The 24,200-nt window shown below is 42.2% G+C and overlaps 1 protein-coding gene across 9 annotated transcripts; it reads right to left on the reverse strand.

Annotated features, from left to right (window-relative positions):
* Positions 1-1,943: 1,943 nt before the first annotated feature.
* Positions 1,944-24,200, reverse strand: LOC102048360 (translation initiation factor IF-2). 9 transcript variants are annotated; one of them, XM_055699580.1, is made up of 8 exons: positions 22,991-24,195; positions 22,239-22,349; positions 19,052-19,156; positions 12,192-12,363; positions 3,883-3,944; positions 3,308-3,424; positions 2,484-2,577; positions 1,944-2,070 (listed from the first exon to the last, which is right to left on the reverse strand). In XM_055699580.1, exons 1-4 carry the CDS (start codon positions 23,763-23,765, stop codon positions 12,353-12,355), a joined length of 1,002 nt encoding a protein of 333 aa, XP_055555555.1. In that variant the 5' UTR covers positions 23,766-24,195; the 3' UTR covers positions 1,944-2,070; positions 2,484-2,577; positions 3,308-3,424; positions 3,883-3,944; positions 12,192-12,352. The 9 variants fall into 9 exon arrangements, with proteins under 9 accessions (XP_055555555.1, XP_055555553.1, XP_055555551.1 ...); XM_055699578.1 differs by having other exon boundaries at positions 3,854-3,944; XM_055699576.1 differs by lacking the exon at positions 12,192-12,363 and having other exon boundaries at positions 3,854-3,944; positions 22,991-24,194.

Here is a 24,200-nt window from a genome sequence, read left to right on the forward strand (position 1 = left end):
GTCAGGCTTTTGCAGCGCTTGCGCCTCTGCGCCCCCCTGGGGCTACCGCGCCCCCAAAGCCAGCGACCACCACGCACCGAGACTTCCCCTGCTATCGATGCGGGAAGCCAGGACATACCCGTGACCGATGTCAACAACGTCAAGTGTGGTGCCAAAATTGTCAGCGAGGGACCCACAGCACCAATGTCTGTTGGCAGACGGGAAACGGGAAACCGAGCGCGAGGAGCCGCAGCGCGTCGACCCCAATTGCGACTCCTGTCACCTTCACGACACCCCCTCCAGGAGACATGACCAACTCTTATCGGCAGACACCGTGTTATAACCCGCCACCCGAAGGAGCCTCGGCCTGGACCTGGCAACAGCAGTAGATACAACATTAATTGACAACCGACCACAAAAAAATCGCAACTCGTGTCCGAGGACCTCTGATAATTAATGGACAAAGTTATGGTGCTCTATTATTAGGGCGGTCTTCTGGTAGTTTAAAAGGGCTGTTGTAAAGTGTGTTGCTTATAGTAATAATTGTTATCATTGCACTCATATGTTTAAGCTGTGCTCTCTCTTGTATTCAAAAATTACTCAAGCGTGTAACTGCACAAGTTTTGCTTGCGCAAAGAGAAAAAGGGGGAAATGCTGCAGAATGGCTGTGTGATCACGGCCATGACTCCCTTAAAGATCTTTGTGAAACAAAGTTAGCGTAAGTTAGCTGAAGCAGGCCTTGCAGCTATGTTGAGGCATGCTGATAAGGAAGCTGAGAAAAACACTGACCTTGTGCCTAATGTTGTAAATAACTTTGAGGAATTCGCGTAGACAAGAGAGGAAAAAAAAAATATGTAGCTAGCTATCCGCAGAAACCGCAGGTAGGAGGACGTATGAAAATGTAACCCTTTAGAGCTTAGCCAATCAGCAGATGATTTGTAGGCATAATTAACTGGAACTGTATATAAGACATAATCGCGCCGTAATAAATCGAAGCTTGCTCTATCACTCATATTGAGTCGGCCGCTTGCTTTCCCTCGCTCGTCAGTGCTTCTGAGAAGGCTCTATTAAGCTGGCAAGGATTACCATGATTTGAGGAACCTGGCTGACTGGAAGTTTACATGATCATACAGCTTTTGTTAAATGTCCTTGGGTCTTTCTGTTACAAATACAAAGAGTTACCTCAGAAAAAAAAAATCGCGCAGTAAAAGGTTTAGGAACTCAATATATTGTGCATTTTTAATATATGAAATAATCAGCCTGGCACAGTCTAATCAAGAGTCAGCATGCAAAGCTGTACAACCTGTTATTCCCTGTGAGTAAATAAATGCTGGTTTCCTTTCCTATGAGGGGTAATGGAAGACAGGTTCAGAAAAACACAATTTAAATAATCACTGTATTTGAATCTCGAATCAGAAAGCATCACTGAGTTTAAACAGGTGGTGAATACTGCAGGGAGCATATACTAGTACCTTGAGAGTTTTTTATCTAAAGAAATCTAATCTCTCTATAATATTTTTGCAAGTAAAGCTACCACAACTTACGCTGAACTACACAATCCCAGGAACTGCAAGAGCAGCTGGAGGCGCTTTAGTACTTTGGCATAGCTGCAATAAAAACCTAATTTTGTATTAAATGCCATGAAATTAAGATTCAGTTATAGGCCAAAAACTATGGCTGCCAAAAGATATGATTTCCAACACAGCCAGCTCTCTCCATTTTTTTGTCCATTTTGATATGCACACTTAATTACTGTTCTGTATCACCTTTTCTAACTGACTTTAATATGCCTACTAACAGAAACATGGCAAAGTAGCAAACTCAAATGTTGCACTAGAGAAACTTACAATTGTTACCCTTCCCTTTTTGTTTTTTTGGGGTTTTTTTAGAAGAACTGGTGAACACGGTAAGGTAATGGATAAAACTCAGAATATGAACAATCAAATATATCATATCTCATTATGCTCCCTTGTATTTCAAAACATTTTATACTGTTACTGCAAGTTCACATCTTTCCATTGCCTTCAGAGTTGCATTTCTTCAGCATCCATGAGACATTTTCTCTGATAGTATCTTCAAATTTCTCATTTCCTGTATCAGAGAAAACAAGAGATTTAAGTTCTCAAAACTTTAGGTAAATTTAGGTGTACCTGCTTAAGCCAAACTTTACAATAAACAACTGGTCTGGAGGAAACTGTATCAGGAATAGAGTTTAAGAAAAAAAAAAATAATCCCCAAATCTATGAACTTTAAAACCTTAAGAAGCATCTACTTCTCTCCATCAAGGGAGAGAAACCTTAAGAAGAATCTACTTCTCTCCATCAACAGAATACTTGAATAGAATTTATACTGTTCTCAATTACACAGCTGCATGCTTTCATTAAATTACTGATTAAACAAAACAAAAATAAAATCCACACCCAAACAGGTGTTTTTCCAAAAATTTATGACTTAGATGTCTGTTTCTTCAACCTAAATGATGTTGTTAACCTGAAACAAGATACCTGCTGTCTGTAAATGTCTGCTTTCTGCACAGGTTCAGCTGCTTCTTCTTCTTCACATATAGTTCTTTCAGACAGTGCTTCTCTGAGAAACCTCCTGCAACAGAGTTTTATCTTTAAGACTTGACTCCTCAAAAGGTGTGGTGCCAATCTACTTAGACTTTGAGAAATGGGAGTTCCAGCTGGGAAAGCTACTTGTAATGATTTCGGATATATACTTTTCATGTACTGCTGTGCAAAAACAGCATTCATAACACCTTAGTTTTAAATCTCTTAATAAAGAGTTTTTGTAACAAGACACTCATCAAGTTCCTCCAAAATCTGCTTTTTTAATATATTTAAATGTTTTCTTTCAATTGCAAGATGTCATAGTGACTGTTCTACCCAAAGTTTTAACTCCCACCTTACCAGAATTAATGCTTCATTGCTTAAAGTCAGTTTCACTGTAACATTCCCCATCCTTCATAAACACGGAATTTTAAGGAAAACTAATTTAAAAGACAAATCACTGAAGAGTTTACTAAAACCTTTCCTTGTCAAGGCATATTCTAAGGCACTGCCTAATTTCTGCCATGAGGGCAGGCTGTGTTTAAACAAGTCATTCTTCTACTACTTATACTCAATATATGGGAGCAAAAATTCACACACGTGAATAGATTGCATTCCTAAATTCCTAAATAAAAGACAGACAGGGGTACAGTATCCTTGGTTTGAAAGCAAAAGGAGAAAACTTTACTGAACATTCATGTATAAAGTCCTAAGACCTGCATCTTTATAAGGGATGGCACCACAGAAAGACAAGTTTAAACACATCTGAAGTACTTTACCTCTCCCAAAGAATTTTTCAGTACCATTTCCACATTTTTACCAGTTCCGCAAGAATTCTCCTCCCAGAGGAGGTTATTGGGAGGCATAGCAGTTGCTTCAATATTTTCAGCTCAGATCTGTTAAAAGAAGTCACACACAAGCATTATTTGCCAGTCTTATACATTTCTAAGTTATTTATTGAGTTAATGTATTCCTTTTAAGTGACATTGATGAATCTTCTCCAGTTAAGAAAATACGAGTGTTAGCCTACCTACTTCCACAGTTTCTTACAATAAAACACCCCTATGTTTTTCAATGCAGGCTTTTGAATATGTAAATGTACTTGTTTATGGTCAAAATTATCGTTCCACATAGAAAGCAATTTTCTGAAAAACATGGCTCTGTCCAACTTCTTCCCAGCAATTGATAAAAACTAATGCCCAACACAAATATCAGTAATTATTTTTTGAAAAAACTAAAAAGCTCATGTCTTATTGACACGCACAAGTTGGCCTAAAGCCCATTTCAGCAAGTTGAAGCTTGACATCTTACTGTAACAGACTGACCTGCCTTCAGGAGGTATCTTGAGCTATACCTGCAACTAGCCGTAGTGTCTCCTGTTTTTCAGATCATCTCCCAGCCTTCCACAGGTTGATCCTGTGGATAAAAAGGAGGGGAAAAAAAATCCATCAATGGTCATTTTCTCTTACACATTTAGGTTGTTTTACGTATAAGGCCATGAGGCACATTAAATTTTCAGTAAAATCATTTATTATCACTTGATCTTCAGCACGTAATTGGAATAGTTTTAGTTAAGTTTGTCTTACCTCTTATTTCAAATTAAAGCTTAATACATTCTGCTTTTCAGTTCTGATGTTATAATAATAAGTTACATCAATCTTGTTATCGTTTGGTCCAGAAAGACACATAAAAATTAAAATCCCCTTAAAAATACATAATACATTTTTTGAAGCACAGAATAAGCAGACTTCTTAGAAAACAAAATATACCTGTCAGCCATCTTAAAAAATGTTTCTACATATGCACACCTTCCGCTACTTACTCCTTTGCAAGACCTACATTATTTCTTCCTTTCAATTATTTTTTGCCTATCAACTACCTGAAAAGCATTAGCAAATCTAACTAACAAACATGCACAAGTCATCATTACAGAATGACTGTTTCAAAACAAGAGCAGATCATACATTCTCCCACCAACAGTTTCCAAAAATTAAATAGCTGCCACTGGTGTCTGAAAACAGATAGTTAAGATCATCTAAAGTAAACAACCTTATTTATCTTAATGGGTGCTGACATTTCAGTTGGTCATTACAACAAAGCACACCATACTTAAAGAATTTTAATATATTTTCTATCTATTTTTATATATATAGAAACTGTTGAACACTTGTGAAAGTTCCCCGAGTACAGTTTATTGCACAGCACTACAGGCAGTTGCTCAAATCTAGACCCTTGACAAAGTGCTATAACCATGAACCATCTGTGACTACTGGTAACAGAACTGATGCTCCTTCCATGGAGCAATGGATGCAGAGTAGAAGTAAATAAAAGGTGGGTAAACCCATGTGGTACACAAAGTAGGAGAATCCCGTACAATTTAAAAACCCAAAGAGGAAAAAATGTCAGGTCCTGACTCACTAGAAGTAGTCCGATTTGTCTGAATTTAGTCATCTAAACCCTTAGCAGTCTAGACCAAGACAGTTGCCAAAGTTTCTTCCATTCAGCAAATGAAATTAGCATTCTCAGCCAACACTCCAGGCAGGTAATGCAGATACACATGTATCACCATCTGGAGGAGTCTGTCTCTTCATTGATTAGAAGGGACTGAGACACTCAGAACCAGCCCCATCTTTGTCATCTAAAACATCAAGATCAGCTGCCTTTTAGTGAAAGTAAAGGATATGAAGTTAGACAAAGCCTATGTGCCACTGAAAATCAAGAATGCAGCTGACACACTTCTGCTCACAGCTAAGGCACAGACAGGACAGGAGAAGGTAAGAATTACTTGGACCTTCTCTGAAATGCAGGCTGCAAGAAATTAGGTCTTGTAATTCTGGTGTCCTAATGAGACAATGCTCAGTTCTCTCTTCCCTCAGATACAGGATCTAAGAAATCACAGTCCCCAGTTCCCAGCCTCTCCTCTCGCAGAACTGTATATAGCATAGCACACTTTTTCTTAAGCAGAAATTACAAGTAACAGGTAGGGGGTGGTAAATCTACTGAACATAAACAGTGAGCATCATTCTGAAGGCAACATAAGGAAAAGTCTTGATTATTACTCAAATGAAATACCCTTTGATAAAAATACAGGTGTGTTCCCCCCAGTATAAACTCCAATTTCTATTGGAAAATCCAAACTCTATTCTATTCATAGAATTAAATACTCTGATCAAAAGGTGGCTTTGGCATAGGAACTGAGGGCTCCTAAAAACTGTGGATGCAGCCAAGGAAGAAGGAAAACTATGGTTCAGAGATGCTATATGCAAGCCCAAAGGACACAGGCCATCAATTACATTTAGACATTTATTTCGCACAAGTATGTATTTCTTCAAGGGCTTTAAGGCAGAGAAAGTTCTTAAAAGGCTTCTAAAGGAACCTAATGTCTGCTTGCATAATTCTTATCAGTGACAACATTATCTGCAAAGCTTTACAGGCAGATCACTCACAAAGCAGAACTCTGAAGAGTGATGCAACACTTTGGTGGCTGGGGAATCTAGCAATAAAACAATTGCTATAAAAAGCATTAAAAATCATTAGGAAGAAGTCATCATCAATCCAGAATACTGTATGAAACCTTATTTTGTGACACACTAGTTTCTTAGTGGCACCTCTTAAACAGTGTGCGTTAGCTTCACAATCAACATGAAGCCTGAGGGCTGAAACGGTGCTGAGGATGCCTTCTATCTCTAATCAGCCCATTGTAAAGTCATGATATATGTGCATTTTCAAACACCTGTTCAGAGGTGTTCTTCAAGTGGATGAATTTTTCACCAGTGTGTATCTCCTCACTCGGACATCTCCAGCGGTAGAAGCTGAGTGGGAAACACTAACACTATTGCTAGCTTCACATTTCTCCACATCAGCTCTCCTCCTCTTCCCTCTGGTAGTATGCACGTTACAGCCCAATGAAGCCTGTTAAACTTGGGAAGATGGGCCCAAAGGACATTTCAACTTATATTGAAGAAAGGCAGAAATATGCATACATCACACGCTGGTTTTACTTTTTCCACCTTTCTGATAAACTTTCTTCCTCTCTTCCCTTCTTCCCACAGAATTATGCAGCAAAAAGGTACAGGAATATAGTAAACAAAGCATGTTACATGACAAAATGAAGCCTTAGGTACTTTGTGAAGGATTGACTATAATGTCAAACAGCTGATTAATGCTTTTGTAGCATAGAATACTGATGGATTACTACATTAAGATCATAAAGGCGTATCTATGCATTTGTTAAAGACTGCATTCCTGGGTACATGGAACATGTAAAGAAAAAACCCTTAGGGGGCTTAAGCCAGTGTAGGAAATTTACGTACAAATCCATTGGTACAAGCAGTTTTGCTGTTTCATACCCGCACTTGAGAGAAATCAGCCTTGACCAGTAGTATGTTATTCAGAAAAGTTAAATACCAAACTACTTTTAAATGGCAGCTGCAACTTGCCAGACAAAAATTCTCAGTATTGCTGAACTATGGGGTCAGATGTAGAAAATGCAGCTAGCTGACAAACGGGGCAATCATAACAGCTAATACCTTATAAAAATTACTCTATATTTTGAATTATTTGGCTAACAAATAACCCTGTAATTAACTCTGAAAAAGGATATTAACCATGGCACCAAACAGACCTACAAATGACAATTCATTACATCCTCAGTGCTGACAAGGGAACAAACACCATTCTTCTAAGAGCTACTGGTCTAATACTCAAGCAGCTTTGTGTCATGGGGCTTTACAAGTGTGACAGACACGAGGAGGCAATACCAGAGTGACTTGGAAACTGTAATAAAGCACCTAATGAATGCATTCCCAGTAAGAACTGTCTTTTAAGAGAGAATGAGACAAGCAAGGGGAGCACATAAATACCAACATTTGCTGCTACATTCTGTCACACCTCTTCACACTCCAGCAGTTTCCATTATGCATCCATTGCTGCATCAAGTGTCACTTTAACATCTCAAAGTTTTTCAGTTACTCAACTGCTCCTGCACCCAATTCCCCATCTCTGCCATTTCCTTCTCTTCCTTACACAACATTTATGAGACCTTTTCTGTTCCTTCCACAAGCCACCCTCAAGCTCCCAAACTTTATCTTGCCATATTCCAGACTAGAAAGCACTGAAAATACCAGTGGTGCAAATGAAAGCTCACCCAAACCTCCATGCACTCTGCTATTCAGGTGACATGGAATTAAAAACACCAGGTTAAACATCCTCCCCTGCTCTGAATTCAAACTCACCCATATTCAACTTCCTCTTCTCCACCTCATCTACTACAAATACTGTACCTTAAACTCCAGTGAAACTTACAACACACTTTGAAAGACAACTACCTGCTCCATTTTTCTGAGATCTGAAGATATGTTACCTCACTTTACTCAGTCAAGAAAAACTGAGCTTCAGAGTCAAACCATTTATGATGTATGTGCAGCTCAGTGTACTTCAGATCCTGCCGTCAGTAATTACTTTTTAGCTTTCAGGTGTCTACTTCCTGCTTCAGTTTGCTGCTGCCAATTCTGAATCTGGGAAGAAGTTCCTCTAAAGGAATAGGGGTTGTTGTCAGTGAAAAAGGACTGATTTCCCATTACCAAAGCCTTCAAGGCTTGCTGAAAGTACAGTGGTTAACTGTCCCATGAAGAAAGCCAGTTTGTCACATACTTTAAAAATCACATCAAGCCAGTAAAAGTTAGTATTGTACATACAGAATGGAATGCTTCTCAAAGAAAGACCAAGTGATGACAACTTTAAGGTTTACCTTCCCTGAGCATGCCTTTTTCTGTTTGATAGTGTATTGAGATTTTTTTAATTACAGGACAGACACAGGAGCCAATACCCCACAATTGCCTTGTCTGGTTAAGTCACCAAGTTTGCTATACAGGCACTCTAGTTAGGGAGTCAAAGTCGAGAGATAATGAAAACAGGCAGTCTAGAAGTCTGACACAGAGGACGAGTGTAACTGGCTGTCAATGTTTTAAGTCAGATAAAGAATTTAATTTAAGGAATGTAATAAAAGGAGTTGACTGTCACAGTGGAAACTACTACAAAGCTCTGTGTTGGTAACAAACCAGACCGGCATCAGTAATAAAATAATTGTCTTCTTCCAAGTGAACAAAGCTGAAGTTAGTGCTAGCAAATGGAAAACAAAACCCTACTGGTTAACAGCACTCACACTACAAGAAAAAAAAAAAAACAACAAACCAAACACACAGCAGCAAAATGGGGTTTTTTGATGGACAATTACAGACAAACTGGCAGAAGCTGATTTTGATAGCCCTGAAGTTCACAACCAACACCTCTGCAAATTTAGAAGCAAGTTCCCTGAACCTAGCTGTCACTCCCAAGTGAGCAACAGAACACAGGTAATTAACTAAAGTAAAAAGGAAAAAAAAACATCTGTTGACTGAATCACCAAAAGAAAGATGATGGGAACCTAAAGGCAAAAATAAGAACCAAGAAACAAAATTCTCAATCCAATTCTTGTGTAACCATCTTTTCCAGAGACTCATTTGCCTATCTAACAGAAAAACTGGGAAGACTCATACTAGTATCTGCCAAGTTTATTTGGAAAATTAAGAAATCATGTCCCCTGCATTCTGCAAGAGTCCACAGTACAGGAGAAATATAATTCAAAATGTATCACAGAAAGGATCAAAGGCAAATATTACTAATATTTTATATTTTTCAAAATAATAAATGTTTTGTGCATTTTAAGCTGATTAGTGAGTTACAAAAGCCCACTTCAGAACCAACTCTTAACGTTTCTCATTTTCACTCTAGATTTTCCACTGCAGTGCACACAAAGTTACTCCCATCAAATAAGCTAGTACTGAACACATGGCTTGTCATAGGTTGTGTCATATTTCTTTGGGTGTGATCTATATACTCTGTGACCTGACTAAGCATAATTGGTTTCTGTTCAAGACCTTGCTCTACAAATACTCAAGTACAGTTATTTGATCTATTTTCTTAGTCTCATATTTTATCCTAATCCTGGTAAGATCACTCCATTTTTTTAAATTTTTTTTTTTTTTTTTAGAGTCCTTGATGCAAACTGGATCTAGGATAAAGAGAGACACCAGACAGACAGAGACTGCATATTCCAGCTCTGGTTTTGAATGTTGCTTTGTGGAATCCTATGCTAGGTTGTCCAATTACTATTGAACAGTAATGAACTGTTTAGAATGTCAAGAACTTTTAATACAGAGATCTTGTCTAATATTGTCCCATCATTCTGCAAAAGTTTCTTCAAAAGCCAGTTAACAGTACAACCTTTCACTCACTCTGTAGTAGCATACTGCATAAAAAAATTCAACTTTGTCAAAAGGAGACAATAAGAAATTTGAGAAAGTACAGTAGAACAGAAGACAAATTCAAGTCATGACACTGAACATACAAGTTAAGGGAAAGAAAGTCCTTTAATATATATTTGAACTTTAATATAAAAGTCAACAACTGTACTTGGCAAGACTGAAGGGTCACTGCCATGGTTTAACCCCAGCCAGCAACTAAGCACCATGCAGCCACTCACTCTCCCCCCTACCTCCCCCTGCCCCTGGTTGGATGGGGAAGAGAATCAGAAAAAGGTAAAACCTGTGGGTTGAGATAAGAACAGTTTAATAATTGAAAAGTAGTAAAAATAATAATTAATAACACCAACAATTGCAATGAAGAGGAGAGAAAAGAGGAATAAAACCCAAGGGGAAAATATAAGTGACACATAATACAATTGCTCACCACCTGCTGACTGCTGCCCAGCCAGTCCCCAAGCGTACATACCAAGCTCCTCCCAGTTTCTATACTGAGCATGATGTTCCATGCTATGGAATATTCTTTCGAACTGTTCAGGTCAGCTGTCCTGGCTCTGCTCCCTCCCAGCTACCTGTGCACCTCCTCAGTGGCAGAGCACGGGAAACTCCTTAACTTAGAGTAAGCACTACTCAGCAACAACTAAATCATCAGTAAAAATACATCAGTATGCTGCCAGCATTACTCTCATACTAAATCCAAAACACAGCACTGTACCACCTACTAAGAAGAAAATTAATGCTATTCCAGCCAAAACCAAAACAGTCAAACAGCTTGTTACCTCCTCCTGAAAGATGACAAGATGGGTAGACAGTTTACCAATTCATATGTGATATTCCATCAGTTCTTTTGTTATGGTGACTACAGAACTGCTTGCTTCAAAGAACATTTTAGCACTGTTAAGCTGCAGTAGATCAAGTTAAAACATCAGTTTCAAAGTAGCTTTTATTAAAAGAAAAAATGAGTCACTAAAACCCACACACAACACCAAGCTGCAAAGCTCTTCTCTGCAGCTGTAACACAATGAAACACCTCTTCCTTTAGGGATTCGATATAGTGGCTCGATTAATGTACTGCATTACCCTACCTGAAATTATAATCCTCTGAATATTCATTCTAGTGTTAAATTAAAGTGTTGCTTGTAGACAATACTGAAGTTCAGTTTTCACACTGGCCAATGTTTAGCTTTATGTATTTAATTACTGTAGCACTGGTTTTGAGTATGCATAAATAGAAGAAGCTAAACTGAAAACATCAGTTTGCTTGTTTTCAGAGAACTGGTAATTTTTAGCCAACATAAACAAATCGGTCACGTGCCCTCAGATTACAGGATCAGTGCCATGATTCACAATGCTTCGTTCTACCACAACTTGAAGCTCAAATAATTGGTTTGGGTTTTTTTTTTTTTAAATTGGCTACATCATTCCTGCTGAACACTACCATATCCAGCTGAGGAGCACCACAGACTTATTATTGAACTTGTAGTTGCAGAAGAAATGGAATCTAAAAAAACTTTTTCAAAATAATAAACAAAACCCACAGAAACGGTATACCTGAAGAGAGAGAACAAGGTGGCTTCAGTTATTACAGGATTTTTAGACTAAAAAATATTTTTTATTAGATCTATTTCAATAAATTTTTCCAAGTGAGATTGAAGCCGCGAAGATAAGCAACTGCACACTTTAAGACTGTAAAGACTGAAACCACTGAAAAATATGCTAATAAATTCAGCTTGTACCAACTTTTCTGCTGTAACATCCCACCTTGTTTTTAAAAATACTAACTGCAACAAGTACAGCCACAGAAACCAGGTTCAGCTGAGGCATCAGGATCCCTCCTGACTGAAATGCTCAATCATAGCAGAGGAAGAAAATTAAGTGCAACTGATTTCAGCTTGATTATGCTTCCTTGCTATAAGAGTGAAAAGCAGAAATCATTCAGTCTGGTAAAACTTTCATACTTTTGCACAGGGTCAGAGGACTCAGGATGCTGTCTTCTCAGCAAGCCCTATTAAGAAATAAGTTTTATAGAAAATATGGAATACCTTAATGATCACCAAGACTATGTGACAGCTGATACGTAATAACACATGAACTTTCCTGCAATTCATACTAATCCCAGTACTAATCAATTTTTCCCCATAGTTCACTTTCACATGGTGCTTCCTACTATTATTGCACTTCCCAAGGATTAAACTTGCTGCCAAAATGAGACCTGAGAATGTAAATTCACGTTCAAAGGTATGATAAATTTAAAGCAAGCTCCATAATAAAACCTTCTGAAATGCAAGTACTTATGGCATCTTTCCATTAAACAAAACAAAAATAAAGTACATCAAACAAACATATGAAAAGATGTTCTCACTTTGGCAGGGTAAGTCTGTTCAAGCTCTTTTTTTGTACAGCTTCACTTCCGCATCATGGTGCTGTCTTAGTTCACAAATGGTTTGGGCCAGTTTATCTTGACATTCGGTTTGATGCCTACTATCAGCCTCATCTAAGCAAGTTTTATGCATCCTCCTTGCTTCACTGACTTCCTAAGAAAAACAGATAAATAAAGAACATCCAGTAACTATGAGACAAAAGCTTTAGAAGACTATCTGCTGAGCAAATAGCAGATTTTAGCTAGCCTTGTGGATCATCATTAGATTGGTTTGACACTGAAACTTTCAGTAGAAACACAGGGCCACTTCCCCAGTCTGATCTGCATAGTACCTTATTCTGCAATAGCCAGTTATTGAAATAAGACCTAGGATACCATCAGCATGTAGAGACACTTATCCTTGTACAACGTGTCTGCATTTTCAACAAATACACCTCAATATGATTAGAAACCCATCCCTCTCTTTCTTAAGGTATCTTCTATGCTTGCACAAAATGAAAACACTGTGAAATTAAACAGTCACTTTCACTAACCAGCATTTTCCCTATTTATTTGTATGCTTGTCCATGTTCTCTGGAAAAAACGATTCCAAAAACATGAACAAACCTGAAAATACAACTAGCAAGAAAAAGTGCACATGGAACAAAAGACAGTGTGGTTAGGTGCATTTGTTAGTGCTCTAAGGTTCCTCCTGGAAAGCCTGAAGTACTACAAGTGACAGGGAGGGTGGCAAGAAAAAGCTCTAAAAGACAAATATTCATCAACTTCCATTTCCAGTATTCAAAAGCACCATATTAGAAAGTTCTGAAATTAAGTGCAAGTCCATAGCATCTGTTTGAGTGTCTATCTCCATTTTATTTCTCTCAAAGGGATTATGCAATAAATCATTAACCCACTGTCTCATTACTATGAAAAGACATGTACATTGCAATACCACAGGTAGAATTTAGCATGAAACAACATCATATGTGATGCTATTTTATCACATGAGCTCTGAGTTAATGTATTTTTCCTAGAAAAAGAAGTTGGAAATCTTCCAACTAGAATAGAGGTAAACCCCGCCCTGAGTGGGAGCTTAGATCAGATGACTTCCTGAGGTCCCTCGCAACCTAATAGAATGGCTCCACAGTTGTCTTCTTCCCTTTAAAAATGTGAATTCTTGAGACTAAAGCATTTACTTCCTTAAACATATTTTCATGGAATTCCAAGTCCTCAGTGAGAGTCTGACACCAGTTTTCAAGATCTGCCTTCGGTATGGCTTCAGCTGCAAGCTGTTCCTTGGCACTGCTAAAGAAACTTCAAGCTTGAAGAAAAAGAAATTCAAAAATAACACAACAATGATTATGTAGCATAACTCACATAACACAATGACCTCAGCTACCTAGAAGTACAGCTAAATACATGTTATGGTTGAACTTGACAATCAAATCCAGTATTTATACCACTAATGTCTTTTCCCCCCCACTTTTGCAATCACTTGCACAAGTGAGTTTTAGATATTTCACACTGGTAACTAGCATTAAAAAGCTACTTAATTAATTTTCTTTACAAAACCTCAGTGTTCCTACATTGCAAATACCAGTTTTGTGATCTCTTAAACTCATCCTCCTGACGTGGTGTTGCTTAAGATCACAAGTCATGCATTTCAAAGGGTTAACAAAACCAGCACAAGACTTTTTTCCCCCCTCTTTCTTCTATCAGATGCCCAGAAGATGGAGGACCACAGGAAGAACAGGAAGAACACCACAGGAGAGCAGGGAGAATCATGAACTGTTACTTGTCAGTTATTCATTATCTGTATTTGTGAAGTCAGTCTCCCCCCAAAACCATTCTACAATTAATACTGTTTATTTTGACTTTTGACCTGTTTTCTTCAACACAAGTACCATCCCTTGCAATTTTACAGTCTGCAATTTTAGAGGCACTCTATTCCACCATTCATGTTGTTAATAAACTGCACAGTTCTGGACACAGGCACCTGCTCAGTAATGCTTCCAATGTTGACAGTGAACCACAGTTTGTTCTGCTTGTGACTAGATGACAGGTTTGCATCCGTTTTTTTATCTACAAAGTTGCATTATACCAGAATGACAGCTCTTACTATGGATGTATTATATATAAAAACTCCTCATTGGCTGACAGAAGCTTGATGGTTAAATATTTCTTCTTCTCACCTCTACAAATTCGATATTTGAAATACTGAATTTCTCTCTCCAGATTTTTCCTATCACCAAGGGCTGTAGCCAGCGCAGCTTCTTTAGAATTGAGGGCTGTTTCCATCTCTTGAAGTCTGATCTGGGCTCCATTAAGATCAGATTTTTTTGCATAGCTGGAATAAATCAGAGAAAGTGGTAAAAAAGTCTAGAAATGCCCCCAGAGTAGACCGCTGACTAATAAAACAAGGTGCAATCTGAATCTTAAACTTGAGACACATCCAACAAAAACACTCTGTCTTGACTTAATTTACTCTGATTTAAATCAACTCTACATTTCTACTTTCTCATCTGGTATAACACTAGCTTAATATTCTGCTTGGGCTGTAGAAACCTAAATATAGGGAAAACTCAAGAGTGCAGTAGCACTCTGACCATACACTGACTCCACAAATCTGAGGAAAGATATCCAAATCCTGTCCATCCAAAGATGTCCAAAGTGTGCCATCACTGAAACGGCACCGGTGCAGAGGTACAGGTGTCTTTTTCTTTATGAAAGCGAACACAAACTTCTCAAATTACCACTCAAAGTAGTTTTTGTGTCTACACAAGCAGTCAGTTTAATTCAGTCAAATTTAATTCAGTCAGGAGAAAAGTCAAGTAATGCCACAAACACAGACCCATGCTCTTCAGCCTATATTCATTATTGAAATAACGCTACAACAAGCTACTATCAAAAAGAGCGGAAAGGAAAATCACACTCAGGAATCAAAATTACTGTTGTCCTTCAGATGGCACAAGCAGCTGTGTTTAAACATGTAACACAAGTTCTTCCATCTTGAAGTTGATTCCTTTTCACTCTGACATATCTACATTTCTCTAGCAAAGGCAGTAGCACACAGAAGTTTATCATCAAACTATGTACACTTTTCAGGAGTGGAGACATTCAGGCTCAATAAGACAACAGCTAGCACATTCTTCTTCAGTTTTCACACCTCTGCAGAAGTGAAAAAAGACAGAATTCACAACACTAAACCAAGGAAACAAAATTGGACAAAGATTCTTAAGAACAAGACTGAAGTGTTAAAGCATTAATACGTTCACTACTTTTGTAATCACTGTACTGCCCAGAAGAAACAACAGCAACGCTTCCCAGAATAAGGTAAAATAAAACCACAATTTCAAAAGGAGAGACTCAAATTTAAAAGATACTTTTCCAAGATTACATGCAAACATACGCAATTGACATCATGCTCAAGAGAGGTGTGTGCACAAAAAAAAACATCTGTAGAAATACAACTGTTTGGCTATTTTGGCACTACAGCCACAAGGTAACAGGCTTCACTTAACAGACTTGGCACTAGCTAATCCTGGTCCTGTTGAGTAACACCACACTCACAGAAGTGGTAAACTGCAAGAACCTGTGACACACACACTCTTCTACACTCAACTTTTTTTTTTTTTTTCCATTTCTGCTGCTCAGTGCTATTCAGTCCCTTCATGGGATTTTACATACCATTTTTTAGACCCAATGGTTCAGAGCAGTTGGGAGCACAGCTTGGACAAAAGCACAGGATTTTTGTTTTGGCCATGTAGGCTCCTACTTCCAGCTCTCATGCATTATTCACTGGAGGCCTCTGTTGTGTCCCTCCCCTCCCACCCAGACCATCAGTTAGTAGCTAGATCTCAGGTATCATTTAAAGTTCCTTTGAAATCAATCAAGTGCAGAACGCCCCCACCCTACAGGAGATTCTTGCCTTCCATGCCCACACACTCATTTCTGCCAGTACTTACAGTCCTATCATAAAGCTAAGCATTACCAACATTAACCAAATTCTCCTCAAAAAACACTGGTTTTCAGCCAATTCATGACATAGCTACACAAGTGTTGTAACTCATGATAATGCAGCCTATATTTGCACACTGAGTTGGTTTTCCACTGCAGTTGTAGAGAAATATGAAAATTAAAAAAACAAACTACAGTCATTAAAGCTTTAGGATTTGTTTAGCTAGCAGGCAGTTTTCCATGGTTTTTGCCTATGACAGGCAAAACAGTAAGGCTATGTTTTGGAAGGATGTGATTTACAGTAGCATAAGAAACATCTGTCTAAAAGCGCTCGAGTTTTTGTATACAGATCAACATGACAGTAAGAGTAATTGGACAAGCTTGCCTTTCCTGCAAATAAATATATGTAACCTGGTTTCAGCTTATCTCACTGTCACCCACTTTATTTAACTGGAGACAGTTGCTGTGTGTTTGAAATCAACACTAAGCATAAAACATCTCTAGCCACTTATCGCTCAATAGTGACCCTTCTTCAAGAGCTCAGTCAATCATGTAAATTCCACTACTCTGACCAGCAATCCAGGCAGAACTTCACACGTGCAGTGCACACCTTTCAAGTCACTGCCCATTACCATGTTATCATTACACGTCCACGAGACCACCTTTAAGCCTACAGCAAATCATTCCTTGCATTGTTATGTCTTATTCTGCATGGAAGACACTCTCAGATAACTTAAACTATAATCATATATTTCAATTGCTTAAATTACTGTGCAACAAGTTAATCACTCCCCTCCTTACTTCTCCAGGCGCTCTCTCTCAGAAGGTGGTGGTGAAGTGTCATCCTGACTCAAACCTCAGAGCCCTCCCGTCCTGTTACATGAGGGTGCACTCAGGCAAAGTTTCAAGGATGCTGCCAACATCACTTCAGTCAGAGGGCTTACCCTCCAGAGCAACAAGTACATGGCTGTGGCTCTCTGGCAGCCAGGCACTAGCCATTGCCTTCCCCACAGGCACAGCTGTGGGGCCAGCAGGTGCAGGCAGAAAGACAGGTGAAAAGGTTTTGGCTGTCAACCAGGTGAACACATTGCCACCTGGTTCCTTCAGTGCTGGGACAATGAGGCTAACAGTTTGGAATTAGAAGGCAGGGAAGCCAAGCAGCTGGGATCACTTTCTAAAGAAGCATTGACAAGGCGATCAGAAGAGGGACACAAGTCCTCAGTCTTTGGAGGCAACTTCTTTCAAGTGTGAAAGAAAGTTATCTCTTCAGGGAGGATATTACACATCATCCAAGCAAATGGACTGCAACAGAGAAAGGTATTCAGTACCTGACGGAATTAGCCATGAAAGAGATGATTTATTATGGCCAAGATGGTGCACACTTACCCACAGATCCTGACAAAGTCCTATGCACACAACCCATGTGGCAGAAATTTGTATTAAGTGCACCATCATCACATACCACATCATTGGCAATAACAAGCTGGAAAGATGAAGTGCCACCAACAGTGGATGAGGTGATTCACCATGTCCACAACTACAAAGACAGCATTTCTACCTCCCTCATCTCAGCTATGAAGAAACTGGTCCAACGACTCGATGAGGATATATCCTACTCCCCACCTCTGTGGACCCCCATCTCAGCTATTAATCGCAGGCACCTTTCTGCTCAAGAGGGAGAGTATAGGAGGTATGTACCACGGGGTACTCTGTGTTTTTACCTGCAGGACCACGGAGAGGACATGAGAAGGTGGGATGGAAAACCTGCCTCAACTCTGGAGGCACAAGTACATGAATTGAAAGGAAAAAAAAGAAAAAATCATGAAGGGGTTCCTTTAGGAAGGCTGCTGCTCCAACCTCTAGTGAGTTTCCCAGAGAGAAAAGTTTCCCAGAGTGGAAAAGCTGACTGTACTCTCAATCCTCTGGAAATGAGTACTAATCCATTTTTACAAGACCTAAGTGGGCATGACTGTGATTACTCTACACAACAGCCACTCTGCACCACTTGCTGCCACGGTAGGTAATCCTATGACCAGCGCTAGAGGGACGCTGCCTCCAGCCAGGCAGAGGAGAGGAACAACAGGGTTTACTGGACTGTGTGGATCTGACGGCCTGGCATGACAAACCCACAGTACAAAGTTCTAGCAGACACTGGTGCACAGTGTACTCCAATGCCATCAAGCTACGAGGGGGCAGAACCCATTAGTATTTCTGGAGTTACAGGGGAATCACAACAGCTAACACTGTTGGACGCTGTAATAAGCCTGCCTGGGAATGAGTGGCAGAGGCACCCATCTGTGACTGGCCCAGAGGCTCTGTGCATCCTTGGCATAGACTACCTCAGGAGTGGGTATTTTAAGGACCCAAAAGGGCACTGGTGGGCTTTTAGTATAGCTGCCTTGGAGAGAGAGGAGATTCAGCAGCTGTCTACCTTGCCTGGCCTCTCAGAAGACCCTTCTCTTTTGGGGTTGCCGAAGGTCAAGGAACAACAAATGCCAGTCGCTACCACATCAGTGCATTGGCGGCAGTATCACACCCACCAAGACTCCCTGATTCCCATCCATAAGCTGATTCATTGACTGGATGTGACCAGCACGACCCCCTCACCCTTTAATAGCCTCACATGGCCAGTGCAAAAGTCTAATAGAGAATGGAGACTAACCATGGACTATCATGGCCTAAATGAAGTCACACCGCTGTTGAGTGCTGCCATACCAGATATACTAGGACTTAAATATAAACTGGAATCAAAGACAGCCAAGTGGTATGTCACCACTGATATTACAAATGCATTCTTCTCAATCCCTTCAGCAGCAGAGTGCAGGCCACAATTTGTTTTCACTTGGAGGGGTGTCCAGTACACCTGGAATCGACTGCCCCAGGGGTGGAAACAACAGCTTTACCATCTGCCATGGACTGATCCAGGCTGCACTGGAACAGGGTGAAGCTCCAGGACATCAGCAATACATTGATGATATCATCATGTGGGGCAATACAGCAGAACTGACCTGAAAAAAAAATTATTTCAAATGGGGCTCTGAGCAATAACATGCCTTTGAACAAATTAAATATTCAGGCAGTAGCCCTTGAGCCAGTTTGAACTGGGCAAGATGTAAAAAATGTGCTCTACACCGCAGCAAGGGAGACTGGTCCTTCCTGGAGTCTCTGGCAGAAAGTACCAGGGGAGACTTAAGGTCGACCCTGGGGCTTTTGGAGTCAGGGATGCAGAGGATTGGAGGCCCGCTATACTCCAACTGAAAAAAAAGATACTGCCAGCTTATGAAGGGGTTCAAGCCACTTCAGGAGTCATTGGCACTGAAGAACAGCTCCTTCTGGTGCCCTGGTTGCAGTGCTGGGCTCGATGTTCAAAAGGAGGGTCTCCTCTACACATCATGCAGCTGATGCTACATGGAATAAGTGGGCTGCATTGATCCCACAATGAGCTTGAATAGGAAATCCCAGTTGTCCAGGAATCTTGCAAATGATCATGGACTGACCATAAGGTAAACATTTTGGAATGCCACCAGAGGAGGAGCTGACACATGCTGAAGAGACCCCATTCTGTAATAAATTGCCGGAACATGAAAAGCAATATGCTTTGCATCAGTCCTGCTGTATTGTAGGAAAGCATTGGAGGTGGAAAGTGGCTGCATGGAGTCTCCTACAACAAGTTGCAAAAACTGCTGAAGGAGAAGGTGAATCAAGTCAGTTTGCAGAGATGAAAGCTATCCAGCTGGCTTTAGACATTGCTGAATGAGAAAGATGGCCAATACTTCATACTGACTCACGGATGGTGGCAAACGCCCTGCAGGGGTGCAACCAAAGCACAGTAACTGGCAGCACCAAGGTAAACTCATATGGGCTGCCACATTAGGCTAGATACTGCTGCCCAGGTTGAGAACCTGGTTGTAAAGGTACATCATGTAGATGCTCACATACACAAGAGCTGAGCCACTGAAAAACACAGAAATAACCAGCAGATAGATCAGGCAACCAAGATTGAAGTGGTTAAGGTAGATCTGGATTGGCAACGTACAGGTGAATTATTTATAGCTTGGTGGGCCCATGACACCTCAGGCCATCAAGGAAGAGCTGCAACATATAGATGGGCCCAGGACTGAGGGGTGGACTTAATCACAGACACTATTGCACAGGTTGTCCATGAATCTGAAACACACGCTGCAATTAGGCAAGCCAAGCAGTTAAAACCTCTCTTGGTATGGAGGCCAATGGCTAAAACATAAATATCAGGAGGCCTGGCAGACTGACTACATCACGGTCCCACAGACCTGCCAAGGTAAGTGCCATGTGCTTACAACAGTGGAAGCAATACCACATGGCTAGAAACAGATCCTGTGCTCCATGCCACTGCCCAAAACACTATCCTGGGCCTTGGAAAACAAGTCTTATGGTGACATGGCACCCCAGAACGAACTGAATCAGACAATGGAACTCATTTCCAAAAGTTTCATAGACACTTGGGCCAAAGGGCATGGCACTGAGTGGGTATATTATAACCCCTAGCACGCACCAGCCTCTTGGAAAATCAAACAATGTAATGGACTGTTAAAGACTACACTTGAGGACTACTGAAAGCAATGAGTGGTGGGACTTTCAAACATTGGGATACACATTTAGTAAAAGCCACCTGGTTAGTGAACGCCACAGGAACTGCTAGCCTGCCCAGTCAAAGTTTTTACATGCTGTAGAAGGGGATAAAGTTCCTGTAGTGCACCTTAGAAATATGCTTGGGAAAACACTCCACATCATTCCTGCCTCAGGCAAAGGCAAACCCATCATGGGACTGCTTTTGCTCAAGGACCTGGGTGCACTTGGCAGGTAATGTGGGAGGATGGGGAAGTTCCATGTGTGCAAGGGGATTTGATTTGGGTGAAAATAGCCAATGAATAGAACTGTGTGATGTTCATTGTTATATACTATTTATAGTCACTGTTACATGCCTGTTTGCACCCGCTTTGGATTTGGAGATCTGAACCTGACTCCCTTCCAGTTGCCACAGCAACAAAGACTGACTGGTGAAACCAGACAAGCACATCCCTGACAGAGTCAGAACTGGTTTCAAGATGCAACAATCCAACACCTCATACCATCTTCCCTGCCTTGAAAGACTGTTATAATAGACAGCCCAATGTCACAGACTAAATGAACTCTGAACAGAGTTTTGAGGGATGGACTAAATGATAGGAGAGGTGATGAGGTACTGGAAAACACAGCATGACATAAATGGTATGGAATAAGGAGTGGATACTGTCCTGCTTTCAGTTGTAATAGAGTTAATATTCTTCTTAGTAGCTGATGCACTGCTGTGTTTTGGATTTGGTGAGAGAACAATGCTGGTAACAGACTGTTTTAATTGTTGCTTGGTGATGTTTATACTATGTAAAGGACTCTTCATTTTCTCAGGCCTTGCTGGCGAAAAGACTGGAGGGGCATAAGAAATTGGGAGGGGACACAGCCAGGACAGCTGACCTAAACTAGCCAAAGGGATATTCCGTACCGCGGAATGTTATGCTCAGTATATAAACTCCGCAGAATGTTATGCTCAGTATATAAACTGGGGGGAGTTGGCCAGGGCCTGCGACTGCTGCTTGGGGACTGACCAGGCATCGGCCAGCAGGTGGCGAGCTTCCCTTTGGATTTTATTCCTCTCCCTTTCTCCCTCCTTTTCATTATAATTGTCATTATTACAACTGTTATTATTATTGTTGTCCTTTTTTTTTTTCCTCTCCTATTTTATTTTAATTATTAAATTGTTCTTAACTCAACCCTCAAGTCTTACATTCCTTTCTGCCTGTCCCCCCTATCCCTCAGTGAGGGCAAGTGAGTGAGCGGCTGCTTGGTACTTACATTTCTGGCTGGGGTTAAACCACAACGTGACCCCAAGACTGAATTTAAAACAGCAAGTGGGGCCTAATTAGCGAAAAAAAGGCAAAAACCAGAAGATTCTCTTTTGCTAATGGTAAACTACCTTAAATTTTACTTCTGTGACTGCTGTAAACACAAACAAGGAAGCAAATAAACAGCTGAACCAAGTCAAGCGTGTAAGCAGCAAAACGTAATAGCACAAACCGTTTCTTTGCAAGAGTGGAGATCCTGGCACCGTGCCATACAGCTTGCACTCGAGGTTATCTGGCCAAATGAAGATACAGAAGGTGTGACCTTCTCTGTCATCTGAAAATCCTGCAAACAAACAGAAGTTAGTCATCTTCTGTTTTAAGTAAACCCTACTTAATATCGACTCCTGTATTCTCGTATCACTTCGATAACATCTTTCGGAAAGGGCACTTAGGAAAGCCAGGACCCACAACAACCACTACACGAACCGCCATCACCGCACATTTTTCGACCTTGAAGCCGCTGAAGCCTCAAGAACAGTGATCCGTCTGTGGGGCTGGGGGTGGCGGTGGACGCCCCCCCGGCTCAGACCCCGGAGCCCTCCGCTCCCCGTCACGCGAGGGTGCGCGGCGCGGCGTTCCGAGGCCCCCCCCCGCGGCGGGCCCAGCCGGGGGCCGCAGGGCGCGGCGGCGAGGGCGGCGCTCGGGGCCGGGGCAGGGCCCGCCGCGGGGGCCCGGCCACCACCGCCCGTCGGGGGGAGCGGCGCTGCGCAGCTCCCGTGCTGCCATCCAAAGCCGAGGCGGTACCGCCGCCGTGCCCTCCCGGTGGGCGGGAGCGGCCACCACCGCGCAGCCTGGCCGCCCTCCCGTGTCTCCCTCTCACACGTCTGTGCGCGCCCCGCCCCGTGTCCCCGTTCACCTGTGCAGCCCCCCCGGCCCGTGTCCCCGTTCACCTGTGCAGCCCCCCCGGCCCGTGTCCCCGTTCACCTGTGCTGCCCTCCCGGCCCGCTCCCGCGGCGCGTCGGCCCACGACCAGGCGGGCCCCGCAGGCGCCTCCCGGCTGGTGACCCGGCGGCCGCACCTCCGCTCCCGCTGCTTCACCCCGCGCTGCAGCACGGGCACCTCCGCCTCCGCACCCACACTTGCAGGTGCAAGCGGCCGGGCGGGCATCCCGCTGCCGCGGCAAGGACGCGCACGGGCAGGCCGCGGGGCGCGGCGGCGCGCAGTGAGCCGTGGCGGCGGACGAGCAGGGCCCGGCGGGACGCGGAGCGAGGCGGGAAGGACAGCGGGCGGGGGCGCCGGGGCCGTGCGGACTGGGCTCGCAGCTGCGCGCGGGCAGCCGCCCCGTTGCCGCCGCCGCCTCTCGGCACTGCCACCGTCGGCTTCCGCGCCGCGACCTAAACGTGGCCTGCGGCCCCCCGCCCCGCGGGCCCACCCCCGACCCTCCGCTGCTGCCGGGAGCGGCCGCCGGCCAGCCGCAGCCCGGGTTGGGCTGGGGCCGAAGGGGCCGGGCCCCGCGCTCGGCTGCCGCCGGCTGCGAAACCGGCTGACGCCATGGAATAACGGGGGAGGCTGATCCTGCAAAACTTAACCAAACCCCTGTGCATGTGCCCAGACTTGGGGTCAGGGGTATCAAGGTGCCTGGAGGCCCCCGAGGAATGTTGGGCACGTACACCACTGCCGGGTGAAAGGTGTGGTTAAGCAGAACAGCTTGTAACAACTCTATAAAAAAAATGGAACCGACTAACATCAGATGGAACATTCCCCTCCAGATTTGGAAACGACTGTTGAACGCTGCGGCTCTGGGGTGGTAGCTATTGCTCTGAACTCTCCTTTTTTTCCCCCCCCCCTTCTTTCTTTCCTTGTTTTCTCTCTGTCTCTTGCTCTCTCTTCTTTTGCATTTGCAGGTTTATTGTTGGGCAAATAAAGTTCCTTGGCTCTTGACTACGTTTTGAGTCTTAATTCTGTTCCCATTGAATGGTGAATGCTGTACCACTTACCTAAAGGATGACGCGCCTGTGTTTAGTTAGGGTGGGAGATGTCCAGGGACCCTTATTGCAACATGACGGATGCACAGACTGCTAAGTCCTTGGGTTGGTTATCTTTAAAAAGGGACATTTTGTCTTAGATTCCTGTTGTACATGCAACATGGCGAAGATGGAGGCTTTAAACAGGGCCGCTAAGGAACAGTCTGCAT

The sequence above is a fragment of the Falco cherrug genome, chromosome Z (genome assembly GCF_023634085.1).
Source record: "Falco cherrug isolate bFalChe1 chromosome Z, bFalChe1.pri, whole genome shotgun sequence".
Taxonomy (NCBI): domain Eukaryota; kingdom Metazoa; phylum Chordata; class Aves; order Falconiformes; family Falconidae; genus Falco; species Falco cherrug.

Excerpts from the sequence above, each read along its gene's own strand:
- LOC102048360 (XM_055699575.1), bottom strand. The coding sequence starts at position 23,765 with ATGTTCCATCTGATGTTAGTCGGTTCCATTTTTTTTATAGAGTTGTTA. Across the intron at positions 22,350-22,990 it reads GGGCCGGGAGGGCAGCACAG|GATTTTCAGATGACAGAGAA; the intron begins GTGAACGGGGAC and ends GTTTGTTTGCAG. Across the intron at positions 14,539-22,238 it reads TCCACTCTTGCAAAGAAACG|CTATGCAAAAAAATCTGATC; the intron begins GTTTGTGCTATT and ends GATTTATTCCAG.